At 35.5% G+C, this 23,870-nt stretch overlaps 1 protein-coding gene across 2 annotated transcripts in view; it reads right to left on the minus strand.

The window, feature by feature from the left end:
• Positions 1 to 12,450: 12,450 nt before the first annotated feature.
• GUCY1B1 (guanylate cyclase 1 soluble subunit beta 1) overlaps positions 12,451 to 23,870 on the minus strand; it is a 69,762-nt gene continuing 58,342 nt past the window's right edge. For both annotated transcript variants that reach the window (XM_074229066.1, XM_074229067.1), the window contains exons 9-14: positions 22,452 to 22,649; positions 20,585 to 20,822; positions 18,974 to 19,114; positions 16,295 to 16,449; positions 15,849 to 15,975; positions 12,451 to 13,657 (exon numbers count right to left, since the gene is read on the minus strand). In XM_074229066.1, the coding sequence (XP_074085167.1) occupies positions 13,634 to 13,657; positions 15,849 to 15,975; positions 16,295 to 16,449; positions 18,974 to 19,114; positions 20,585 to 20,822; positions 22,452 to 22,649 (883 nt within the window). In that variant the 3' untranslated portion in view covers positions 12,451 to 13,633. The remainder of the gene's footprint in view (positions 13,658 to 15,848; positions 15,976 to 16,294; positions 16,450 to 18,973; positions 19,115 to 20,584; positions 20,823 to 22,451; positions 22,650 to 23,870) is intronic.

Here is a 23,870-nt window from a genome sequence, read left to right on the forward strand (position 1 = left end):
CATGGCTAGTTAAATGTCTGAGATCAGATTTGAACTCATGACTCTAGGCCTGGCTCTCTATCCATTGATCCACCCAGCTGCCTTACCAAAATTGACACAATGCAGAGATGGCATATTAGTCAAGGGATAGATGATAAGCAGGAGAGAATTAGAAAAAAAGGGTTACTAAAGGATTAACTGATAGGAAATGGAGAGTTGCCCTACCAAAAATTCAGACAGAACAGTCTAATCAGTTTAATTTCTAGGAATGATCTAAACCTCAGAAGGAATGTCAATCCCTCAACCAGTTACAGAAAAAAATTCTTAGCCTTAAAGCACCCAAAGGACAAGAAGGAAGCACAAAAACTAGTTGAACTGTTTAGTCTCTGTAGAAACCACATTCTACAGTTAGCTAGAATATATAAAGTTACAAGGAAATTTAGAAATTTCAAATGGGGACTGAAACAATAGCATGCTTTCAAATAAGTGAATGAGGCAGAACAGTTTGCCATGACTCTTGTTGCAATTTCTTTAGAGCTTTCTTTTAGACCAGAAAGCAACTACGAGACTTTTATGATTTGATCTTTATGGACCAAGATGAAAAGGAATAATGAGAAAGGTTACATGCTAGTAGGATTTTGAACGAAAGGGATGAGTGGACTGGTCTACGGATCCCATGCAAGCATGAATCATAATCTTCCCTCCCCTCTGAAAACATGTTGGAACTGCTACCACTCAGTCTATATTGAAATGGAAATGACTTAAAACTAACAGAACCAGTCCTGGGAGCTCTATTTCCAAGAGCTTCTTCAGGAGAAGACATCAGTCCATATTGTTAACATGCTAATTAAGCTACCACAAAGGGATATCTTTAGAATAGGCAAACCTTTTGCAGTGTTGTCTCCAGCCTGACAAGGGCTAAGAGAACTAAAACTAAAGATTCATAATAGGTCTGCTAGTCTCACCCCACAAAGTGTGTATTGGTGAAAAGCCATCCATCCTCAGCTCATCTACTGGTGATTGAAGAAGGGATGGAAAGTCAACCCAATATGCAGAATTAAGGACTGTGTGGTTAGTTATCACCAATACTGATAGGAGCAGATGAATAATTTAGTGATATATATATATATATATATATATATATATATATGCATATATATATATATATATATACACACACATACACACACAGGCATTAGCTAATAGACTAGTCATATGATCAATTAAGGGGGAAAATAACAGTTAAGAGCAGTGATGTTAGGCATACTAATGTAAATATTAAGATTGAAGTTGCATAGGTCTCAGAATATCTAAAGTATGATCAGAAGAGACAAAATGGAAAAAAAAGGATGGATCACAGCAAATTAAGGAAGACCAGAGTGAATGAAGATATTGAAGGAAGATAAAGTGGCAGAGGAGGGGAAAGGAGAGAAAAGGAGGAGGAGGAAGAAAGGAAGAAAAGGAGGAAGAATTGAAGAAGGAAAAGGAAAAGAAATTTGTGTCCTTAGGATACTTTCATTAAGAAAGGTAGAGATGAAGGAAGATAGTGAATGAGATTGTAATAGTAAAATTAGGACATGAGAAAATTTAACATTTGATCACTCAGACCACTAAATCTTGGATTGAATATGAACCTGGACTAAAGATAGGAGAAATATTGAATAATCCTCTTTGTTGTTTTGTCCAGTCTAGTGGAAGATTAGACTATCACTGAAAGTGCTGCCAAGATCCATCACCAGAAAGTCTCCTAGATAATTAGCATTGGTACATTCAACAATAAACTTAACAAAAATATATTATTTAACCCTATGCTACACATACACAGGGCTATATTCCTTCACTCTTCTACACAACCACTATGAAAGGAGTAGCATTATTAATTGGTTATTATGTCTAGTAGTTATTGACTAAGGACCATTAAGGATGACAATTCAAACTGGTAAGGTAAAGGACTGGGCTAAAGTTCCAGGAATTAGATGGAATTTTACCTAACTTAAAATACTACACAGCCTGTTGAAAAAACTAATGAATTATTTAAGACCTGAGTAAAGAAACTGTTGGAAAGATGGATGGAACAGTGGAAAGAATGCTAACCTGGAGTCAGGAGGACCTGAGTTCAAATCAGACCTTAGATCTGTGTGATCTTGGGAAAGTCACTTAACCCTGTTTACCTTAATTCCTCATCTGCAAAATGAATTGGAGAAGGAAATGATGAAACACTCCAATAATTTTACCAAGAAAACCCCAAATGTGGTCATAACTGAACAACACTGATAAAAAGAAACTCTTAGAACAAAGTTTACCAATGAGAAAACTTAATAGAATTTCAGTAAACCAAGTGAATATGGTTACATGCCTTTGGATTTAAAATTGTAGTTCTATCTTCAATTGATTCAGATGAAAGATAGATCCAAAATGTATTGGGACAGATACACAAAGACCCTCATAATATTTAGTATAGATTATGCATTCAAGACCATCCCCAGTCTTCCTGATCCATATCTGGCCAATGGATTCAGATGTCTATGGAGGAGAAAGCATGGTTGATGGCTAAATAGCCCCCAAATTCTCTCACTTGTTATATCATGATGTCACCAGTTCTCTTCAAAAAGGAAAGATGAATAGCAAGAAGACATCAGAATGTGAAGAAATTAAAGTTCTTGATTTTTATTGGTTCCTGCTTTAAAGAGCAATAATATGGAGTATTTGTGCTCAACTTTTGCTATTATTTTCAGAATGAATATAGTTTTTATTCATTAAAATTGCCTACTTACCAGTTAATAAAGACATCAAAATGAAAATATTTAAGAATGCCTTTTGAGAAAAATTAGTAATGCTCATTGGAGGCAAAAAAGTTCAATCCTTTTGTACTTCATGAAAATTTTATTCTTTGTTCTATTGACCTCTGATAACTAACCTATATTATCAAAGGTCACTAGGTATACCAACATCTTGAAGGGAAGATTCACATTTTTGGAGGTCCTGGCAATATTGATCAACACTCCTAGATGCCTCCTACCAGATCTTGCTTTGGAGGTCATTCTTCTTTGTTTGGATAAGCCATAAGTGCCTTTTCAGATTTCATCTACTGATAATCAAAATTATAAAATCCTCCATTCAGGTTGCAATTTGGGGGGTTTGACTCTCTGGACAGACACCCCCCCCCCCATACATGCCTGTGCAATCAGCAAACTTAGAGAAATATTAATAAATGTATATGTTAATCTAATTCTGTTTTGCTATTTCTTGAGACCATACTCTGGAGGTTAATGTTTGTACATGTTTAGGACAAATTCTAAAGTTTAACACATTTAATTTAGTTATTATTTTTCAGGGTCAAAATTCTGGAGGATCCCTCCTCATTTTTGACACATGACTCACACCTATACTATTGGTGACTAGATTGCCTCTTTGACAAGTTATAATGGATGTTCCCAGATTTTTACCTGGAATCACAGCTTTGAAAATGGGGTATTAGGGGCAGCTAGGTGGCTCAGTGGATAGAGCACCGGCCCTGGAGTCAGGAGGACCTGAGTTCAAATCAGACCTCAGACACTTAATAATTACCTAGCTGTATGGCCTTGGGCAAACCACTTAACCCCATTGCCTTGCAAAAACCTAAAAAAATTAAAAAAAAAGAAAATGGGGTATCTTTCTGTCTGTCCCCATCTCATCTCCAATTGCTTACTCTAAAAACCAGTGACTGTTTTGGCTAAATCCATATTTCTCTAATCTCATTCTGAGGAAGAAGACCATGAATTATTTCAAGTAGGCTCTTCTGTAGGGGTATCTTTAAAAATTGGGCATGATTTAAGATCAATATTACCAGTGCTGATTCAGCTAAAAGACATCCTAAATTATTCTGATGACTGGTCTTAATTTGCATTGATTTCAAAAAGAGAATTAAAACTATAGATGTCTAATTTATACACTCTCTGGTTTGTAGAAGTTTCCATTTTTCTTTTTCTTTTCTCCAGTAAATTTGTTTCAATTCTCATTCTGCTCTTAGCCTTATCAAAGCCCTGTGATTATTGTGCCTCTTCCTCTCTCCTTTTTCTTCTTATGCTGCCTCCATCACCTTTCCCCTCTCTATTTGTAGATCCCTTACAGAGACAGTCAAAGGACATAGCCCAGACTATTCCAATTAAGGACTAGAAGGTAAATTCATTTCACAATGTAGTCTCATTTAAATTGTGGAATAAGGCAATTTTCTAAAAGAAATTTCCCCATAAGCATTTCTGTGTTGCAATTTTGCATCCCATTTTCACATCTCATTACTGTTTCCCTTCCCCTTCAAGGAAAATCTTTCTAGTAAGAGTGGTGCCACCCATTCCCATGAGCCCTTGAACTGAATTCAACCCATTTCATCATGGGAAGCAGTCGAGGTGAGTATAATTTATTTTTAATTTGGAAAACTGTATTAAGTACACAGACAATCTATTGGAAAATAATTTATTAGAAAAAAATGTCCTTAATTTGAAATTCTGGTTCAATTGAAATAGGTGAATCACATAGTGTAAATCTGTAATCAGCTTTAATCTAGGAGTAAAACTTAGATTATTCATTTAATCACAATCACTCAAAGTTTCAGGAATAAAACTGTATTAAAGAGCAATTTCTCTCCTAATTGAGATGTTATTCATTGTAATTATAAACAGATTTTCAAATCAAAATTGCTAAATTCCTTGCTGCTAAATTAAGGCAGAAAATATATACATTATCATGAGTAGAAAGGATCACAAAAACAATAAAACAAACATTTTGAAAGATTTGAGTATAAAATCCCCTATAGCAGGCTGATTGTCTTCATTTAATTTTGCATCAGAATCTTCTTGTGTAAAAGAATCTCTAGAAAACTAAATTGTTGGCAAATTCATTACATATTATAATGATCAATATGCTGACCTTGTGATATAAAATCCTAAAGTATTGTAATTTAAGAAATTATAAACTTCCAAGTTTTTGCCTAATTGAAAGAAAATTCACCTAAATTTATTTGGTTATTACTTATGAAAATAATAGAATTGTTAACTGTTATTTGGAGTTATTTTTTTAATTTTTAAATTTTATATTATTATAATAATCTTGTTATAAGAGTAAGCATAACCCCCCCCCCCCCCCAAGAAGATGAGAATCCTTAAGAATAGTGAGAGAGGAAAAAAAATGTACTTCAGTCCGTGTTCAGATTCCAATGGCTCTGTCTCTGGGGTGAATTGACTTCTTTATCATAAATTCACCAGAGAAGTTGCTTCAATATTTCTCCCACAGTTGCTATTACAAGCTGTATTTACCTCCACTCTATTCCTCCCCACTCTCATTTATTCTATTCTCTCTCTCCTTTCATCCTGTCCCTGTTCAAAAGTATGTTGTATCTGAGTACCCTCTCCCACAATCTTCCCTCTCTTCTATCACCTATTCCCCCCTTCCTCCCCCCCATTCCCCTTTATCCTGCTGAACCCAAAGAGCAAGACTGAGACCAGAATTTGATAAATCTGGAGATCTTTATTTCCCAGGGACTACCTGGAGATGAAGAATACCCTAATCAGACAGTCCATGAGTGTTCAGGGGATAGAGTTTTTATAGTGTTTTCGGAGGAAGGGCACTGAGAGCAAGCATGATACAGAAGCAAAGATAGCAGTTAGAGATATTTTCTTGTCGTACTACTACAAACATATTTAAACATATGGCTCTGTATAGATAGGGGGCTGGACAGAGTGGGAAAGGGTCAGGATCCTTGTGTTATGTCTAAACATGTTTCCTGAAATGGAGGGATTCATTTATTAATGAGCTTCCCACAGGTTTGAGGGAGTGAAAATTTACTATCTTATAGTGCCAGCCACATCTGGAGGAAAGGGAGGAAGTTTTGGGAGAAAGCAGGAATTTTAAAGATACAGCAAGATAATTAGGCTAACAAGGGTGCTTTGTGAATCTTAGAAAAATTTATGACATATCTGTGACCCCCAGGGTCAAGCATTTGGGTCCTGTTTGGTTATTTTCAGACCCAAAGGGACCTAGCCAAATTTATATTTCTCAGGAATTTCTCAGGGCCCAGAAGTATGTCAGGTACCCCTTTCTATACAGGAATTTCACAAACATTGATATTGTACTTCAATCCCATTCCTTTCTTGTCATTTTTCTCTAGGGTAAGATAGATTTTTATATCCTATTGTGTATTTTATTTCCTCTCTGAGCCATTTCTGATGAGAATGAAGGCTCAATCATTCCCCCTCACCTTCTGCCCTTCCATTCCATTGAAAAAGCTTTTTCTTAATTCTTATGTGAAATATCTTAGCCTCTTCTCCTTCTCCTTTCTTTTCCTCCCAGTATTTTCCTTTATTACCCATTGACTCCATCTTACTATATTATACCATTATATTCTGCTCCTTCCTGTGCCTTGTCTATATATACTCCTTCTAACAGCTCTTATAAATGAGAAAGTTCATGAGTTATCAATACCTTCTTCACATGCAGGAATACAAACAGTTCAACATCATTAAGTTCCTCATAGTCCTTCTCATCTATCATCTCTATGATTCACCAGAGTCCTGTACTTGAAGATCAAACTTTCTCTTCAGCTCTGGTTGTTTCAACAGGAAAGTTTGAAAGTTCCTTGTTTCACTGAAAGTCCATCTTTTCCCCTAAAAGAGGTCATTCAGTTTCCCTGGGTAACTGATTCTCGGTTGTAAACCAAGATCTTTTGCCTTCCTGAATATCATATTCTAATCCCTATGAAACCTTAATGTAGATGCTACGAGATCCTGTGTAATCCTGACTATAGAACCATTGGTAGTTGTTGTTTGTTTCTGGCAGTTTTTAATATTTTCTCTTTGACTTGGGAGTTTTGGAATTTGGCTATAATATTCCTGGAAGTTTTTCTTTTGGGAACGCTTTCAGGAGGTCATTGATGAATTCCCTCAATTTCTATTTTACTCTCTGCTTCTAGGATCTGAGGGCAATTTTTACTGTATTATTTCTTGAAAAATGAAGTCTAGGCTCTTTTCCTGGTTGTGACTTTCAGGGAGCCCAATAATTTTTAAATTATTTCTTCTGTATCTGTTTTTGTTTGTTTTTTCCAATGAGATATTTCACATTTTCTTCTAATTTTTGACTTTTTTGGAAGAATTTTATTTCTTACTTATTTCTCTCAAAGTCATCAGTTTCCTTTAGTTCCATTCTGTATTTGAAGGAGTTATTTTCTTCAGAGAGCTTTTTTATCTCATTTCCCAGCTGGCTAGTTCTTCTTCTTAGGGCATTCTTCTCCTCATTTGCCTTTTGTTTTGCTTTTTTCATTTGGTCTAAACTGATTTTTAACGTATTATTTTCTTCAGTATTTTTTTGTATTTCTTTCACCAAGCTGCTGACTTGGTTTTCATGATTTATCTGCATTGCTCTCACTTCTCTTCCCAATTTTTCCTCCACCTTCCTTAATTGTTATGGACTGTTGTGTGTAGGAGCACTGTAAATTATCTTCATCTGTTGTCCTTGAGCACCAGAGCCTTATCTTAGTAAATGCCATCAGAGTGGGAGTGGATTAGAGACTGGAGAGGTATTTAAGCACTGGTATTTGGTTCAATAAATGGAGATCTTGGAGACCTTGGAGACCTTGGTATACAGAGGGAGAATTTGCCTCTCTTGTCTCCCTCCCCTCCAACACTTACCTGGGGAAGATTGAGGGAGTCCAGATGGTGACTCAACATAAGAGTCCAGAAAAGGGACTCAACACTTAATTGCTTTTCTAAGTCTTTTTTGAGCTCATCCGTAGTTTGAGCCCATTTTCAATTTCTCTTAGAAGCTTTGGATACAGAAACTTTGAGTTTGTCATCATCTGAATCTTCCATGAGACCAAAGTAATTTTCTATGGCCAGATTCTTCTTTTTCTTTTGTTTGCTCATTCCTCAACCTAAGACTTCCAAGGCTTTGGGGATTTTTTGGACACCCCACTGGGACCTTTATTTGTCCAAGGTCTTATGTTCTCTTGCATGTGCTTTGATATGTAGATGACCGCAGGTGCTCCCTTCTGCCCTGGAGCTGTAAGGAGAATCCCTGCTATCTTAGTATGGAACCTGGGTCTGAGTGTGGACAAATAGCAGAGTCCTGCCCTAGGGAGAGCAGAGGGATTTCTGCAGTCTCTCCCTACTCCCTTACCATCTGTGGGCTGCAGACTGGTTTCCCTGATTTGTGCTGTAGGTCCTCACCGCAGGGCTGTTCTGACGTGGTTGCTCCAGTTCTCTGGTGCAGCAGAGTTCTCTCACCTCCCTTTCAAGCTGTTCCTGGTGATCCCTGGGCTGTGCTGAAGCCGTGGCTTTTTTCTTACCCCTGGATCTGGTGAAACACACCTTTCCTGGGGAACCTCTAAGTTGTCTTGGACTGAGAAATTGTATCACTCAGTCTTTCTGTAGGTTCTGCCCCTCTAAATTTTGGCTAGAGTCTTAATTTGATGACTTTTGGAGTTTTTTGGGGAACAAGTTTCAGGGAAATCCTGCCTTCACACCACCATCTTGGCTCTACCCTGGATTTATTATTTTAATCAAATAGTTACATAAGTATTATAAAATCCTTGCACAAAATGGAGTATAACTTTCAAGCCTGCTTCATCTAAGGCTAGATTTATATATGTTAATTTGAAGATTTAGAGCAATTAGATAATGCTGATAATCTAGGCATTTAAGTATACTATCTTTGTGAGATTATTTCTGTTGATATATTTAAAGACAAAAAAATTAAAATTGAGTAAATTTTAAGTTTGGTCAACTTTGCTTTTTTTGGAATAAGATGTGTTCTTTTTGACTTAGAGAAAAATTCATACTTTTTTCCTTACTGTAAAATCTTTTGGCCAAAGAAAGAAACTTAGCTATTTTATGGTATATAAGAATTTATTTTATTTTTTAAATCTTTTGAAATTTATTTATAATCCTTAGAGTTAAGACTGAATAAAAAAGACATCTGTCATTTTTAGAAGTAAGAAAAAGAAATACTTTTAGGAAAAAGTGTTTAAGTTTAGGAAAACCTTTTATAAAAATCTTTTCTGTGATTTATAGAAAGCTTACTACATTTTCATCTGTGAACTAATTCACTGTAATAATAATAATAATTTGCTATTGATAACAATTATATCTGGTCTACTATGATTAATGAGATTTTGAAAACCTGACTGAACATTTCTTTTGAAAACCTGACTAAACATTTCTTTTGGAGCTTCATTCATAGATTTTTTTTAAGGTCTTTTTTTTTGCAAGGCAGTGGGGTTAAGTGGCTTGCCCAAGGCCGCAGAACTAGGTAATTATTAAGTGTCTGAGGCCGGATTTGAACTCAGGTACTCCTGACTCCAGGGCCGGTGCTCTATCCACTGTGCCACCTAGCCGCGCCCATTCATAGATTTAATTTAAAATACTTTAATAATTAATTAATTTAAGGATTGTCCTTAAATGAGTTCTCTCAGAGGAACAGATTTAAACAACTCAATATCTCATTTCTAAAGCCTAGGATCTTGCTGTTTGATCTGATGTCTGCTATCATGCCAAGGCTTAAGATTAGATTCAATTCCTGAAGCAGCTCATTTTTTCAGAATGATAGGAGTATAATTAGACAAAGGTAAAACTAGCTTGTGGGTCAAAAGTTGCAAATTGATAATGTTTATAAGCTTAAGAACTGTAGGGGGGGAGTCTTCCCTACCCACCCAAGGGTGCCAGGAGCTTACCTGCGATACGCTTGCCTTCCAGGCATCCCCAGGCCTGTTGTCCAGCAACAGTCTTGGATTGAAGAATTGAGAGAAGACCAAAGGCAAGGAGAGTGCAAGCAAGCAGTTCTTTATTGCGGCATGTTGCAGTTACATTCCCCACCCCCCCTCCCCCCCACCCCCCGCCTTCACCAGCTCTTCCTAATATTCCCTTGAGTCTGACTGATCAGCTTGTGAAGCCCCTGTGTATGGAAGAGAAGGAGCCAATCAAGGAGAACCTTGTCAGCATATTCTGCCTCAAGCCCTACGCAGTGATTCCCGGAATAGTGGGTCCTCGAGTAACTCAAAACAGGCTGGGGCCTTTGGCATTCCCTTAATTCTCATGGTTCCAATTTTCCCTTTGGTCCTTTGGTCCTGTGAGAATGTGTCCTGTACTTGGCCTCAGCATCCTTCAAAGAACCTCTGTTTTTGTACTAAGAAAAGATTTCAGTACAGAATTATTAGGTTAGTAAGAGTAATATTTTATGTTATCTGTGTCACCCCAATTAGAAATACATGTGTACATATATATTAAACATGTTTAAGACTAAATTAAAGATGTTCTCATTGTTTAAAGGAGTTCAGAGAACTATCTGTTTATGTCTATTTGAGCATGGTTAGTAATTGAACACATTTTACTAAAGACAAAGGTTCATAAAATAACCATATGCAGTTTGAAAATATTGTGCTTAGAGGAAGCTAGGTGGCACAGTGGATAGAACACCAACCCTGGAGTCAGGAGTACCTGAGTTCAATCCGGCCTCAGACATTTAATAATTACCTAGCTGTGTGGCCTTGAGCAAGCCACTTAACCCTATTTGCCTTGCAAAAACCTAAAAAAAAAAACGAGAAAAAAAGAAAATATTGTACTTATACATCTGAAGTCCTTGTTGCTTGCTATTAAACGTTTTAGAGCTAAATCATTTGTGCAATACTGACAAAATTTGTTGTGATTTTTCTATGAATCTTTTGCCATTACCAATGTGAGATTATAGTCATTATCTATGAACCTCTGATTATGAAAACTTGTTATTGAAAGATCTTATGAAACTGTTAACTGATATTGCTCTGACTTGGACTCCAAGAATGATTATCAAGGAATAATGTTGGGTCAATGATCTATGAAGCTGGCAACTCAATAGGTTTTACATTTAGATAGGTTCTCATGGGGAAGGCTGGCAAAAAAAGCAATCACCATGAGCTGAGGTAGGATTCCTCTGATTCAATTTCCCTAACATGATGTTTTCAAGTTCCACACCAAGCTGACTTTAAGCCTGGCTCAATGCAATTGGTCATCCACATAATTTTTTCATGGAATTAATATCAACATAAGGAAATTCCTTTATAGACCCTTTTCTTCATGGCAGATTTCTATAATCATGTCAGATGATCAGTGTAAACACAATATTAAATCCTTATTTTATAGATTAATATTGAAGCACATCTGATTATTATAGTAAGAGGCAGGTATAAGATTTGAAATATTTGGTGTATCATACTTTAAATTCTAAACTAGCTAATCAAGTGCTTACCTTTGACATCTGTTACTAGTTTCATATTCCCATGTTAATTAAAATCTTTTAATTTTTCACAATGCCATGAGGATAATTAGGTAAATAATAAAGATTTCTGACAACAGGATATGATTCCGTTATTTAGTAACTATCATAACTATTTTGGTTCTGTTTTCAAAGCTCTGTCCATTTTTCTCTCTAATATTGTCTTCCTTTATATCTTTTAGCAACCTAAATTGGGTCAGATTTTGCATCCAGCTATGCCATTTTCTGTTAGGTACTGTTGTGTATGGGAGCATTGTAAACTATCACCTGGTGTCCTTAAGCACCAGTCTTATCTTACTAAGTGCCATGGGAATGGGAGTGGATTAGAGACTGAGAAGGATATTTAAGCACTGGTATTTGGTTCAATAAACTGAGACCTTGGAGACCTTGGTGTATAGGGAGAAACTTGTCTTCCTTGTCTCCCACCCCTCCAACGTTTGTCTGGGGAATATTGAAGGAGTCCAGAAGTGGGACTCAACATAAGAGTCCAGGACAGGGACTCAACAATTTTCCTCCATTATGCCCCTTACATTCCCGTATCTCCCTTTACTGGTCTGTAGGTGATGTCATGGTGTCACTTTGACCAAAATGGGGAACTGTTAACCTCTAATAACTAATCTCATTTTATCAAAGGTCACTGGGAGTATCAACAACCTGAAAGGGAGATTTACTTTTGTGTAGGTCCTAGAAATACTGATAGGGCATTCCTTTTATTAGAATTTTTGTTATCTAGTTCCCCTGACCCTATCCTGATTTGCCTCTGCCCCATTCTGAGTTTCCCTTCTTCCCATCCTAAACTGGGGGAAGGGCATTCCCTTCTTTAATTGGACTTGCTGGAAATGAATTTTTGGATTTTGTCTTCTAATAGTTAAAATATAAAAACTCCATTTTGGGAATTTGACTCTGGTCAGATTCCACCCCTGCTCCTCATGTCTGCATAATAAGCAAATTTAGAGAAATATTAATAAATGTGTATGTCAAATAAATTCTGCTTTGCATTTTTTGAGGCCAAACTGTGGAGGTTAATATTTGTCCCATATTAGGACACAGTCTGAAGGTTAACAAATATTTCATTTAACTATTATTTTTCAAGGCCAAAATTCTGGAGGACCCCTTAACAATCAACATTTGGGTAAATGTGTTTCTGTAAAAGAGTTGGGAATTAATCACAAATAATATTTAACTTTAATTTTTTATTGAAATACAAATTGTCTTGAGACAAGTGGAAAAAATAATTTATTGCCGGTTCTTTTACCCATAAACATGAAACATTTATACATATATTTATGTGTTAATACAATATACTAAATATAAAGACAAACTTTTTTTTTACACAAAATTAATTGCACTGTACTGTTCTGTATTATTTTATAAAGACATATTCAGAAAATATTAAGGATACAGGTATTTACTTCTAAGAGGAATGCACCCTCTGCAGGGATTGAGCTAATTATTCTGGAACTCAAATCCTGAATATGATCACATTCATCTACCAAAAGCAAAAGAAACTAATTTCTGAAAAGCATCAGATCAGGCAAAGACTCTTAACACCAAGAGTCCCAGAAGAAAGTTTCCAACTTTATTCTCAGATATTTCAAGACCATTCAGACATTCAGTTCAATCCAAAACAAAAAAAAAATCAATGAAAAATTGTATAGCACTAAACTATAACTGTACATAATTACCTATATTCAATCCAATAGGTACAATGGAATCTAAGAGATGCATTGTAAAGGAAACATGAAATTGCAATTGCCATCTGGTTGAAGCAGTGATGTACTTGTTCATCATAGAAAATATTTTGCCCCCTAGTTTTTATTCTGGGAAATTAATGCTCTTTAAGACAGATGAGAAAGGTCAGTTACAAATAAAACAACTCCATAACTTGGTCCCTAAATTTTGCTGCCCAAAGTGTGCCAGTGCTGTGATTTTCTTCTACTGGTTAAAATCCATACAATGATAGAATGGATTCTAAAATGATGAACACTAGCATGTTGAAGATATGTGCAAAGCACCAAATGGAAGTGGTCAATTTTGGTACACAGACATATTACCAAATGCTATTCAGCAGTTCATGAAGTTTTGGACATGAAAAGGTTCATTCACATCATCCACTGAGAGCAGAAGCTAAGAATATACCCACACTGAAAACAGAACAATATCTGAAACAGAGCTGAAATATGAACTTGAACTTAGGCTAGAGGCAAATAGAAGAAAAATATACATGTACATATATATGTAAAGATATATATATATGTATATGGGGTCATTGAAAGAAATGAAACAAAATATATAGCCACATAGAATCACTGCTACTGGGCTGGGTTGGTGTCAAGGAACAGAGGACCCCCATCTGCTGTCTTTCTCCTGGTCCCTCACTTCAGCTCTCATCTTGTTTTGTTTCCTTAAAGTAAAATTAAGGAGAGAAAGTCTTAGCTTATAGTATTAAACAAATTTGTTCATACTTGATTTCAATAGGAGCAAATCTCTAATTTTTTTTCATATCAATAATAAAGTCTTGAAGGTCATTTTGTATACATATCCAAGCATGATAGTAAGAACGAGTGACATGCCTAGCTAAGGACTGTTTGCTCTGAAGGATTGAGGATTTTGGAGCAAAAGGATTATAGAAGGATATTATATGCTAGTTTTCTACTAGAAAAATCTTTAAAGGTTAACTAGTCCACTCTAATTTTAATACATGAGGAAACTGAGTAACAGAAAAGTCTTGAATGACAAACAGTAAGTAGTGGAACAAAAACAAGAAAACAGATCCAAAAAAATCTAAATCTTGGTCCAGATCCTTGGACTCTAAACTGGTGCTCTGTTCACTATAGCATCCTGCCTCCCATAACTCTTGATCAAAATAATCAGTTCAACTGTTTATCAGCACAACTATTGTGACGTACACCTTTGATTATTATTTAGTATTTTTATGGAAAAAAGATGATCAATGCCCATGATTTTATAGGCTTTTTTAGCCTGACATATGAAGTTGCAATATAATTGCTGTTCAGTCATTCAGACTCATACTGTCCATGAGCTTTGCATGATAAGGATTCTGTACTGGTTTGTTATTTCCATCTCCATTTTTGTTTTGTGGAGGCAATAATGATTAAGTGACTTGCCTAGGATTACACAACTAGTAGGTATCTGAGGCCAGATTTGAATTCAAGTTTTCCTGATTCCAGGCCCAGAGTTCTATCCTTTGGGCTATCTAGTTGTCTCCTAAGAAATTTAATAGCTGACTTTATGTAGTACTTTTAAGTTTTAAAAAAAAAAAAAATTTTCATACTTTCCCTAAAGTCTCATGATATAGGTACTGCAGATAAATATTTTAATTTTAAATAAGAGAAAACTGAGTCATACTCAGCCATAGTCATATAACTAGGAGGTGGGATTCAAACCCCAATCTTCCTTGACTCCATATCCTGGACTACTCACTATGTCTATTTCTTTTCAGAGGATAACCAAATGCATGTTTACCCTAAGCTATAATAATAAAGCAGCAAAAAAACTATGTAGATAAATATTTTCAAACTTGACATCAATTATCTCCTAGACTTAAATACTAAAAGCATTTTTTTGGAGAGAATTCATAAACACAAGAGAAATGTAATCAAAGAGTTTAACTCACAGTCAGAAGCTAATACATCAAAGGTGGCACAGCATATCAGATATGCTGTTGAAAGCATTCTTGGGTTACCAGAAGGCTTGGCATAAAGATGCCTTAGTTAGTATTGGTATATAGACAGTGAGATGAGCAGCTTGAGGAATTGCTGAACCCAGATCAAACTGACTCAGAAGAATCAGTTGTTATATTTTACACACACACACACACACACACACACACACACACACATTCCCCAGGGAGTTGGTTGTTAAACATTTACCAACAGGCAATTGATAAAGCTCAGACCTGTTCTGGAAATCCAGGACTCTAAGGATCATCCTTGGAATGTGAATGATCAGTTAGACCTTCCTTTTACCAAATCTGGAGAATATCCAGAGCCCAAGATAACTGGGGTGTTCTGAGAAGGTAAGGTGTTCAAGGATCAGAGATTCTGTCATTGACTTGTAAGAGATTTCCAAAGAATCTAGACCAAAGTGGGAATCATTTCTCTTCCCAGAAGACACTCAAATTGGACTTGAAATCACCTCCCATTTCCATTCTTGGACCCTGGCTTAGAAGTCAGGTATAGAGAATGCTCTTATGTTGTCTATGGAACACATTAGTTTTCATGAACCCATCATGGAAGATAGGGGAAGATCAATATGTTAGAGGAGTATCATATAGATGAGGTGAGAGGTCCCCTGCCACAGTCTAGAAACAAGAATGAAATGGGGCAGGTACTAAAAGTGTGAATGTTGTCAGTTTTGATTTTCATTGTTGGCAAAAGCAACTAATCGTAAAATGTAGCCTTTAGGAAATATCTTTTGATTAGCCCTGCACATTAATTTTCCACTTCTTTTACTCAACCAATGGGTAATATCTTTCAGAGTATATTTTCCCCAAAAAATGAAAAACAAAAGATTTCTGATGTTTTGGATTAAAAGAAATTGAAAAAAAAGTATTATTCCTTTCTTACTCATACCTCATCTTCTGTACTTTTTCTGGACAGAAACCAAACTTGCATTGGTTCTTTTTTACCCTTCATGGACACTGGTCCTCTGTGCTCCAGATGAAACTGTGGGTCTGAATTATCTGGTGTCATAAGACATCTGGAATAGAAAGAGATAAAGCACACATAGAGTTTTTTTCCTGAAAATATGGCATTAATCCAACAGCCACAGAATACATTAAGGATCATTATAAAGGATCACTTGGGACCATAGTGCTCTGACCATCTTGGACATTGCCATGATGATGAGGTTAGCCTTGAATGGAAATAAACATCAGAGACCATGACAGATGCAATGATCTGATGAGAAAAATACTAAAATTAACAGTGAAACCTGCACTTTTTTAAAGTAAACTTGAGATAGGTTTGAAGAGATCTGGTTTTTCTTGAATTCTGGTAAAAAAGAAGTTTTTCCTTACCTATAAGTGTATTCAGACACATTGATTTTCCCCTTTTCTCCTGTAGTTTCTGTCCGGCTAGTAAGATTAACAGTATTCCCAAAGAGGCAATAACGAGGCATCCTCTGGCCTATGACCCCGGTCACTACTTCTCCAGTATGGATTCCTATGGTTATCTGCAGAAATAAAGGCTGATACTTTAATCACTTTTGTAACTATTGACACCAATACCCTGGGATTTGATGTGGTGATTACTTAGCATACATGCTCATACCTAAGAGTCAATAGTGCTTTCATTATGTAATTACTGGTTGGAACAAATCCTTTCCATGAAAACTCTCTGAGGACAGATTTAGAATTTCATAGATCAAAGGGAGTCTTTTCCAAAAGCAATTATATACAAGAAATTTTCATAACAAGGTACACTGGAGAGATTTTTTTTTATAGTGGACTTAAAGAAAATAGGTTTGAATCTTAAATCTGCTCCTTCCTATACAAAGACTATTAATAAGTCTCCAACCCTCTCCTCTGGGTCTCAGTTCCCTCATTTGTAAAACTTGAAAATGATGATCATTTTCAGGTCTCTTCCAAATCTAAATCCTTTGTTTCTGTGGCAATACCACAAGAAGTGATATTTTGTTTATTGAAAAGGTAAGTGTTCTCTCAGAGACTTAAATGAACACACACAAATACATACACAAATAGGCTTCTAGATCACTTTCTAGTTCCTTCTATTGTGGTTAAAGTAAAATTAGTCATATAACCCAAAATAGATGAAAGTAATGAACCAAGCCTCTAAAGAGAGTCAGTTCTCATCTGGTTCTATTCTACAACCAAGTAATAGGCAGGTCGCTAATCTCTTTGGACCTCAGGCTTCTCATCTTTTAAGTAAGATGACATCTAAGGTTCCTTACAAATGTAAAATTCTATGATTAGTGATATTAATACCTAAATTTTAAGCCCTTTGTGTTGCATACTTTTTTAATGTAGAGAAGAAAAAGTACAGAAGGAGTTATATTCAAACAAGCCAGAATTATTATTACTTTATCTATCTGTCTGTCTATCATCTATTTACCTATCCAACTAGATATAACCATATGACTATATTCATAACCATTACTATAACTTCATATAACTATAGATAGAGTGAGAGCGAGAGTGAGAGCGAGAGCGAGAGCGAGAGCGAGAGCGAGAGCGAGAGCGAGAGAGAGAGAGAGAGAGAGAGAGAGAGAGAAAGAGATAGTTGTTGAGTTAGTTGGGTCGGCCTCTTCATGACCTCATTTGAAGTTTTCTTGGCAATGATTCTGGAGTGTTATGCCATTTCCTTGTCTAACTCATTTTACAGATGAGGAAAACACCTTAAGGGACTTGCACAGGGTCACATAGCTATTAGTGTTTGAAGTCAGATTTGAGCTCAGGTCCTCTTAACTCCAGGTCCAGTGTTTATTCACTGCATAAACTTGCTGTTTAAGTTTACCTCTTTTTATTTTATTAAGGAAACAAAGAAAGTTCATGAATGTGATCTATAGGCTGAGTCATGGAGCCCAATACTAGTTAAGATATTTAGTCATATTTAGCATGAGTTTCCTCATCTGTAAATTGAAGGTCATAATAATCTTAAGACTTTCTTTTTAAAAAGGACTGCTATGAGAAGAGTGCTATAGTTATCAATTAGTCTGTCATCAAACCAATACGTGGAGGTGCCATATCATTTAGAGCTATAAAAGATGAGAGAGCTATTGATAACTATACACTATCTCTATCAGATAATAATAATGAGGATGCTAACAACAATATACAAGGGACCTATGATCTTATTCATCTGAATGTTCTTTCCAGTGGTGCAGATCTCAACCCATTGAAATAATACACATTTTCCTTGTCTGAGATAGTCATCACAACACTGTGAGTCAGAGTGCTTATCATCCCCATTTTATAAATGAGAGCACTGAGGTTTGGGAAAAACTAGGTGACTTGTCCAAGATCCCTAGCTCAAGTGTATGTGAATCAAGATTTAAACCTAAATTTTGTAATCTAATCCAAATACCTTTTATAGACTGTGAAGCTATCTTTATGTCAGAGCACTTCTTGTATAGAATTGGTATGTACATGTAAAGTTAAATTCTATTCATTGCTAGAATGCCAATTAACAAGTATAGAGAAAATCAGGATGAGATAATAGGAGCTCAGGCACAATGAGAACAATCATGGAATTTCTAGACTAAAATGAGAGCAGTATCATCCAAGAGGCAGAAAAATATGGTGGGTAAAGAGCTAGCTTTGTCATAGAGAAGAAGTGGGTTCAAATGTTACCTTGACTCATCCTGACCTCTCAGTGCATCGAGAAACCACCTAAGATTGCAAGTTAGAGATTTGTTTTGGGCTGCATCCATGGTAGAAATTTCCAAACCGAGAGTTCCCCACAGCAATTACTCAACAAATTTAATCTCATCTCCCAACAACAACAATAAAAGGTTCACCTAGTCTGCATACTATTTTCAATACATTGTTGCATATGTATTTCAGTCAAGAAAATATCTTTGTACTTTCAGGGAAAAGAATTGGTTCCAGAACTTTTACTTTTTATACAATGTAGCACTTTAACTTAAACATATTAAGGCATGAAATAATAATTAAATCTCAACATTCACTTGCATACTTGAGTTTGGGCACAGTAAATTCTGTTCAGTATTTACTAACCTGTACAGATTCTCCATCTACTTGAACCTGGCCAGCTATTTCCATCATGTCAAGGGCCAGGTGGCAAATGGAGCGAGCATGGTGGATACAAGGCTCTGGTAAACCACTCACAGTCATATACTTATCACCAACAGTTTCCACCTATTAGAGAACATAGAACATTATTGGTACCATATTAAGTGACTACTATAGTTGTTTCCACTTCCTATAAATGACCTCTCAAATTCTCTAGTAGCTTCAAAGTTTTTTTGCTCCTCTGTTGAAAATTCTGAGAGAAACACTAAGAGATTGAATCAATTGCACAAATTGGAAGCATCATTTATGGTATTGATATGGGTGGTCTAAAGGCAATATTGATTTCTTCAAGAAACATCCTTATGGGCCTCTGATTGAGGAATGACTGAATCAGTTTTAATATGGAATGCACTTTGAGAAACAATGCTTTTGATAAATTCAGAGAAACTTGCAAAAGGTTGTATAAACTGATGCAGAGCAAAAAAAAAAGCAGAACCAGAAGAATACTATCCAAATGACTGCAATGATGTAAAAATGAACAAACAAACAAAAACATAAAGCTCAGATAATATAATGCCCCTTCATTCTCAGGACTATCAACACTTTGTTGAATACAATGACAAATACAGCTATTGTGCTGGTTGCTTTATTTAAGCATTTTCTTTGTTACAATTAAGAGTCTATTAGGATGAGAGGGAATAATATTGGGAAACAATGAGTAAAAGTGGAAAATAACTTTAAAATTTACTCTGCTAATTCTCTGCTCAATAGAAGCAAAATTCACTGTCAATGTAATCTCTCCTAAATCAAGGACAGATAATGACAGGATGAGAATGAGGGCATTAGTCACTGAAGAAACTTAGCATATGATTTATCACTGTCATTAATCTTTTTTTTAATGATGTAGCCACCAGGTGCGGAATTTTGTAAACTTAAACAAATAATATAAAGTAAACAATCTTTGGAGAGCTTACGTTATACCAAAGATCTGGGAATGATTTGGTTAACTTTCCTGACTTTGTGAAGAAAGACTTGGCTGACTTAATTTTTTCCAACATTATTTTTTTTTCTAGTTGTAATACAGCACAGTAATATATTATAAATATTTATGCTCAAGTTGATGTTATCTGAAGGCAAATATGCACCTTCTATCACTCCCCTGCTCTGGAGCTCTCAGTGAGAAAAGCTAAGTAAAAATGTGAAATTTGTGAATTCTCCAGAATGGATGTAGTGATTATTCCAAATGTAATCAAGACCTGGCACATCTCTAACCCTAAGAGTGAGTGAGCAGCTGAAGATTTCATTTCATCTAAGGAAATCAATCAATGGATTCACCCTGTTTTCATTGAAATCACACCCCTCTCAATGAAACTATAAAGCTCACAGTGAAATCACACTGTTTTTCAAAACAGTTTGGGTACAAGGAAGGAAAAATTTCAAAACACAAGTATTTGGGCAAATGTTAAATTCTGAACACAAAGTGATTTATTCCATATCTCCTCAGCTCGTTATGAATTTTGATAATGATGATGGATTGCAAAGGAGTTTCATGGAATAAAGGTTTCTCTAAGTCTAACATCTGAAATGACAACTTACCTTATAGACAAATGGATTTTTCCGTGAATCAGTCAGTATATCAAATCTGGTGTAGAGGTCATTGAGAAGATTGACGATCTTCATGGCCCCTTCTCCAGAGGCATGTTTGCTGCAGAAAGCATTGAATCCCACAATCCCACTGAATAGGATAGTAACATTGTCATACCTCTTGGCAGGTACAGGGCGTTTATGTCTTAGTTCATTAGCAACTGAAGGGGGAAGGACAGAATACAATAACCTGTATAAAGAAATAAAATCAGACTGAATGAGAACTGGAGAAACCTGATATCAGTACTGGATTTAGCATGTGTACAGGTCAAATAATCAAAGACCCTTTAAAGCTTGATTCTTTTTTTTGTTTTTTTTTGCAAGGCAATGGGGTTAATGACTTATCTAAGGTCACACAACTAGGTAATTAATGTATCGGAGGCTGGATTTGAACTCAGGTCCTCCTGACTCCAGGGCTGGTCCTCTATCCACTGTGCCATCTAGCTGCCCATAAAGGCTGACTCTTAAAAGAGCATTAAAAGGTACCTTAACTTGCATGAATTGATGTGGAGTGAAATGAGCAGAACCAGAACATTATACACACTAACAGCAACATTATGTGATGATCAGCTATGATGGACTTGTTCATTTCAGCAGTAAAATAATTAAAGACAATTTTAAAAGATTTGTGATGGAAAATAATAGCCGTATCCAGAAAAAAAAAGAAATGTGGAGTTTAAATGAAGACTAAAGCTTGTTATCTTCAATTTTTAAAAGCTGTATTATATTATTTTTTTTTGTTTCTAATGTTTTCTTTGGTCCATTAGGATCTGATTCTTCTCTCACAACATGATCAATGTGGATCTATGTTTAGCATGGTTATAAATGTAGAGTCTCTATTAGCTTGTTTTCTGTCAGGGAGAGGGGGGAGGGAAAGGAAGGAAGGAGAAAACTGTAAAACTCAAAACCTTGCAAAAAATGATTAGTAAAAACTACCTTTGCATGAAACAGGAAAAATACATAAAATATTTTAAAAAGTGAATATTGAAACAAGTTTTTTCATGTAACCAGGGAAAAAGAAAAGAAAAGAAAATTTAAAATGTTGAAAACTATTTTTACAGGTAACTAGAAAAAATAAAATACTTTTATAAATAAATAAATGAATTCAGTAGAGAAATAAATTTTTAACAAAGTGTCTTACATAGTTATGTACGTTTTTAGGTAAGGGGTAAAGAAAAATGTTCAGATTTAGTCATCTGACTATATCTGACTACACATGGAATGGTAGAGTCAATAAATGAAATCACAACTCTTCCAGTGCCCCCTGCTGTGAGACAAAAGAAAGCATAAAAAAACCCCCAAAACTAACAATACCAAATCCTTAGTAACCAGGACTTGCAAAATTATTAAAATTTCAGTGATTTCCAAAGGCACCATTCTTCCACTTATACTTCTCCTTTTCATGGAACAAGTTGTTTTATGGGGAGAGGGTGTAATTATGTGAAGATGCCAACTTATTTGAAGAGACTATGCAAGCTTAGAATAGGAAAATACATCCGTGAGGAAATTTGAACAGGATAATATAGAAACTGATGAACCAACATGCAACCAATCTGTAGACTGATGTTTTTTGCCAACTATCATCTTTTTAACGTATTCTAAAGAAATGTGCATACTTTGAAAATGTAAGCGTTCATAAAAAAAGACACCTTCTCCAGCATGACCACATTTGCCCTAACTTTGTAAATGAAAATTGGAAAATTTCATCTCATTTTAATTAACTACAGAGTTATACATCTCTTACTTCCTTCTCAAATTGACAGTCGAACTTTTAAAATTATACCTGCCCCCATTTATATAAACATGAGGTCTTTCTTACGTATCTGTCTTTTTCTTTTCATCTTCCAGTGCTCTGAGTGTGAGCTGTAGTCTGTCTGTGAGGATTTCCAGTTCTTGTGTCAGTTTATACTCTTCTCGGAACTGCTCTCCCAAAAGAACAAGATCACGGGTGGCATCATGCAAGGGGATGTCACTCAAATAAAGACCTCTCCTTGTTAGGTCATCCAGATTCATCACACTATTATAAAAAGAAAAGCATTGCAGATCAGTCCCAAATCATCCAAGTGGAATTATCAACAGACATGGTAGAAGGAGGCTATCAAAGGTCATTACCAATTCAAATAAACAAAGATTATTAAGAATCTACTATGAATAAAGTCCTCTGCTAAATGCTGAAGAGTCACTTCTCTTAAGCCTCAAGTTCAAAGGGAGTCACAAATTTATTAAAGAATAATCTGGGGTGGCTAGGTGATGCGGTGGATAGAGCACTGGCCCTGGAGTCAGGAGTACTTGAGTTCAAATCCAGCCTCCGATACATTATTTACCTAGCTGTGTGGCTTTGGGCAAGCCACTTAATCCCATTGCCTTGCAAAAATAAAAAAAAATGAATAATCTGAGTAGGAATGAGAATTTTCAAATGTGTGCTTAATTTAATTGTTACATTACATTAAAATCAGATTTTATTCCAAGGACTAGTGCAAAAGGAAAAACTAGAAAATGTTTGATATGGTAATTTAAAAAAATCAAAGTTTTGTCACATTTTTGGAGAGTGCTATTTTATTTTCATGTATCTTCATTTGTAGAACATTATGGCTTTTGGTTTCAAAATCTAGAAGCATTCTCAACCCCTGTGGACTTTTAGGAGTCCTTCTGAATAAGAAAGTAGATTTTTGTTTTATTTGGTCAAATTTCCCTAAAGATTATACTGAATTTTTAGAAAATTTTGATGGGAAGCTGTTAGCTTTGCTAACCCTTAATTATAAATGTATATATTATGTTTTTATATCATTTCATTTCTTTTTCTTTTTTTTGAAGAAAGATATTATTTATTTTGAGTTTTACAGTTTTCCCCCATTCTTGCTTCCCTCCCCCCACCCCCCACAGAAGGCATTCTGTTAGTGTTTATGTTGGTTCCATATATAATTACTTTTCAAAAGAGTTTTGGTTATCTGCTAAAAGTTTTCACCATGAGCATAGACAAAAGATGAGAAAGTCAATTCAGAAAGGATCTCTACATTCTAAGGAAAATTCCTATTGCAGAAAGGATCTATCCTATTTTGTAAAAACAACAAAAGTTAAATTAAATAGGGGTGTTTTATTTCTCTTGTTTCTGTTCTTTGAATAGGGAAATGTTCATGCTTGATATCTTCAAATTCACAATAATTAAAAAATAATTTTAAGAGATATAATAAATAAATTACATTATAAAACTATGAGGAATCTTATCTAAAAGAATGTT

Source organism: Macrotis lagotis, chromosome 3, assembly GCF_037893015.1.
Source record: "Macrotis lagotis isolate mMagLag1 chromosome 3, bilby.v1.9.chrom.fasta, whole genome shotgun sequence".
Lineage (NCBI taxonomy): Eukaryota > Metazoa > Chordata > Mammalia > Peramelemorphia > Peramelidae > Macrotis > Macrotis lagotis.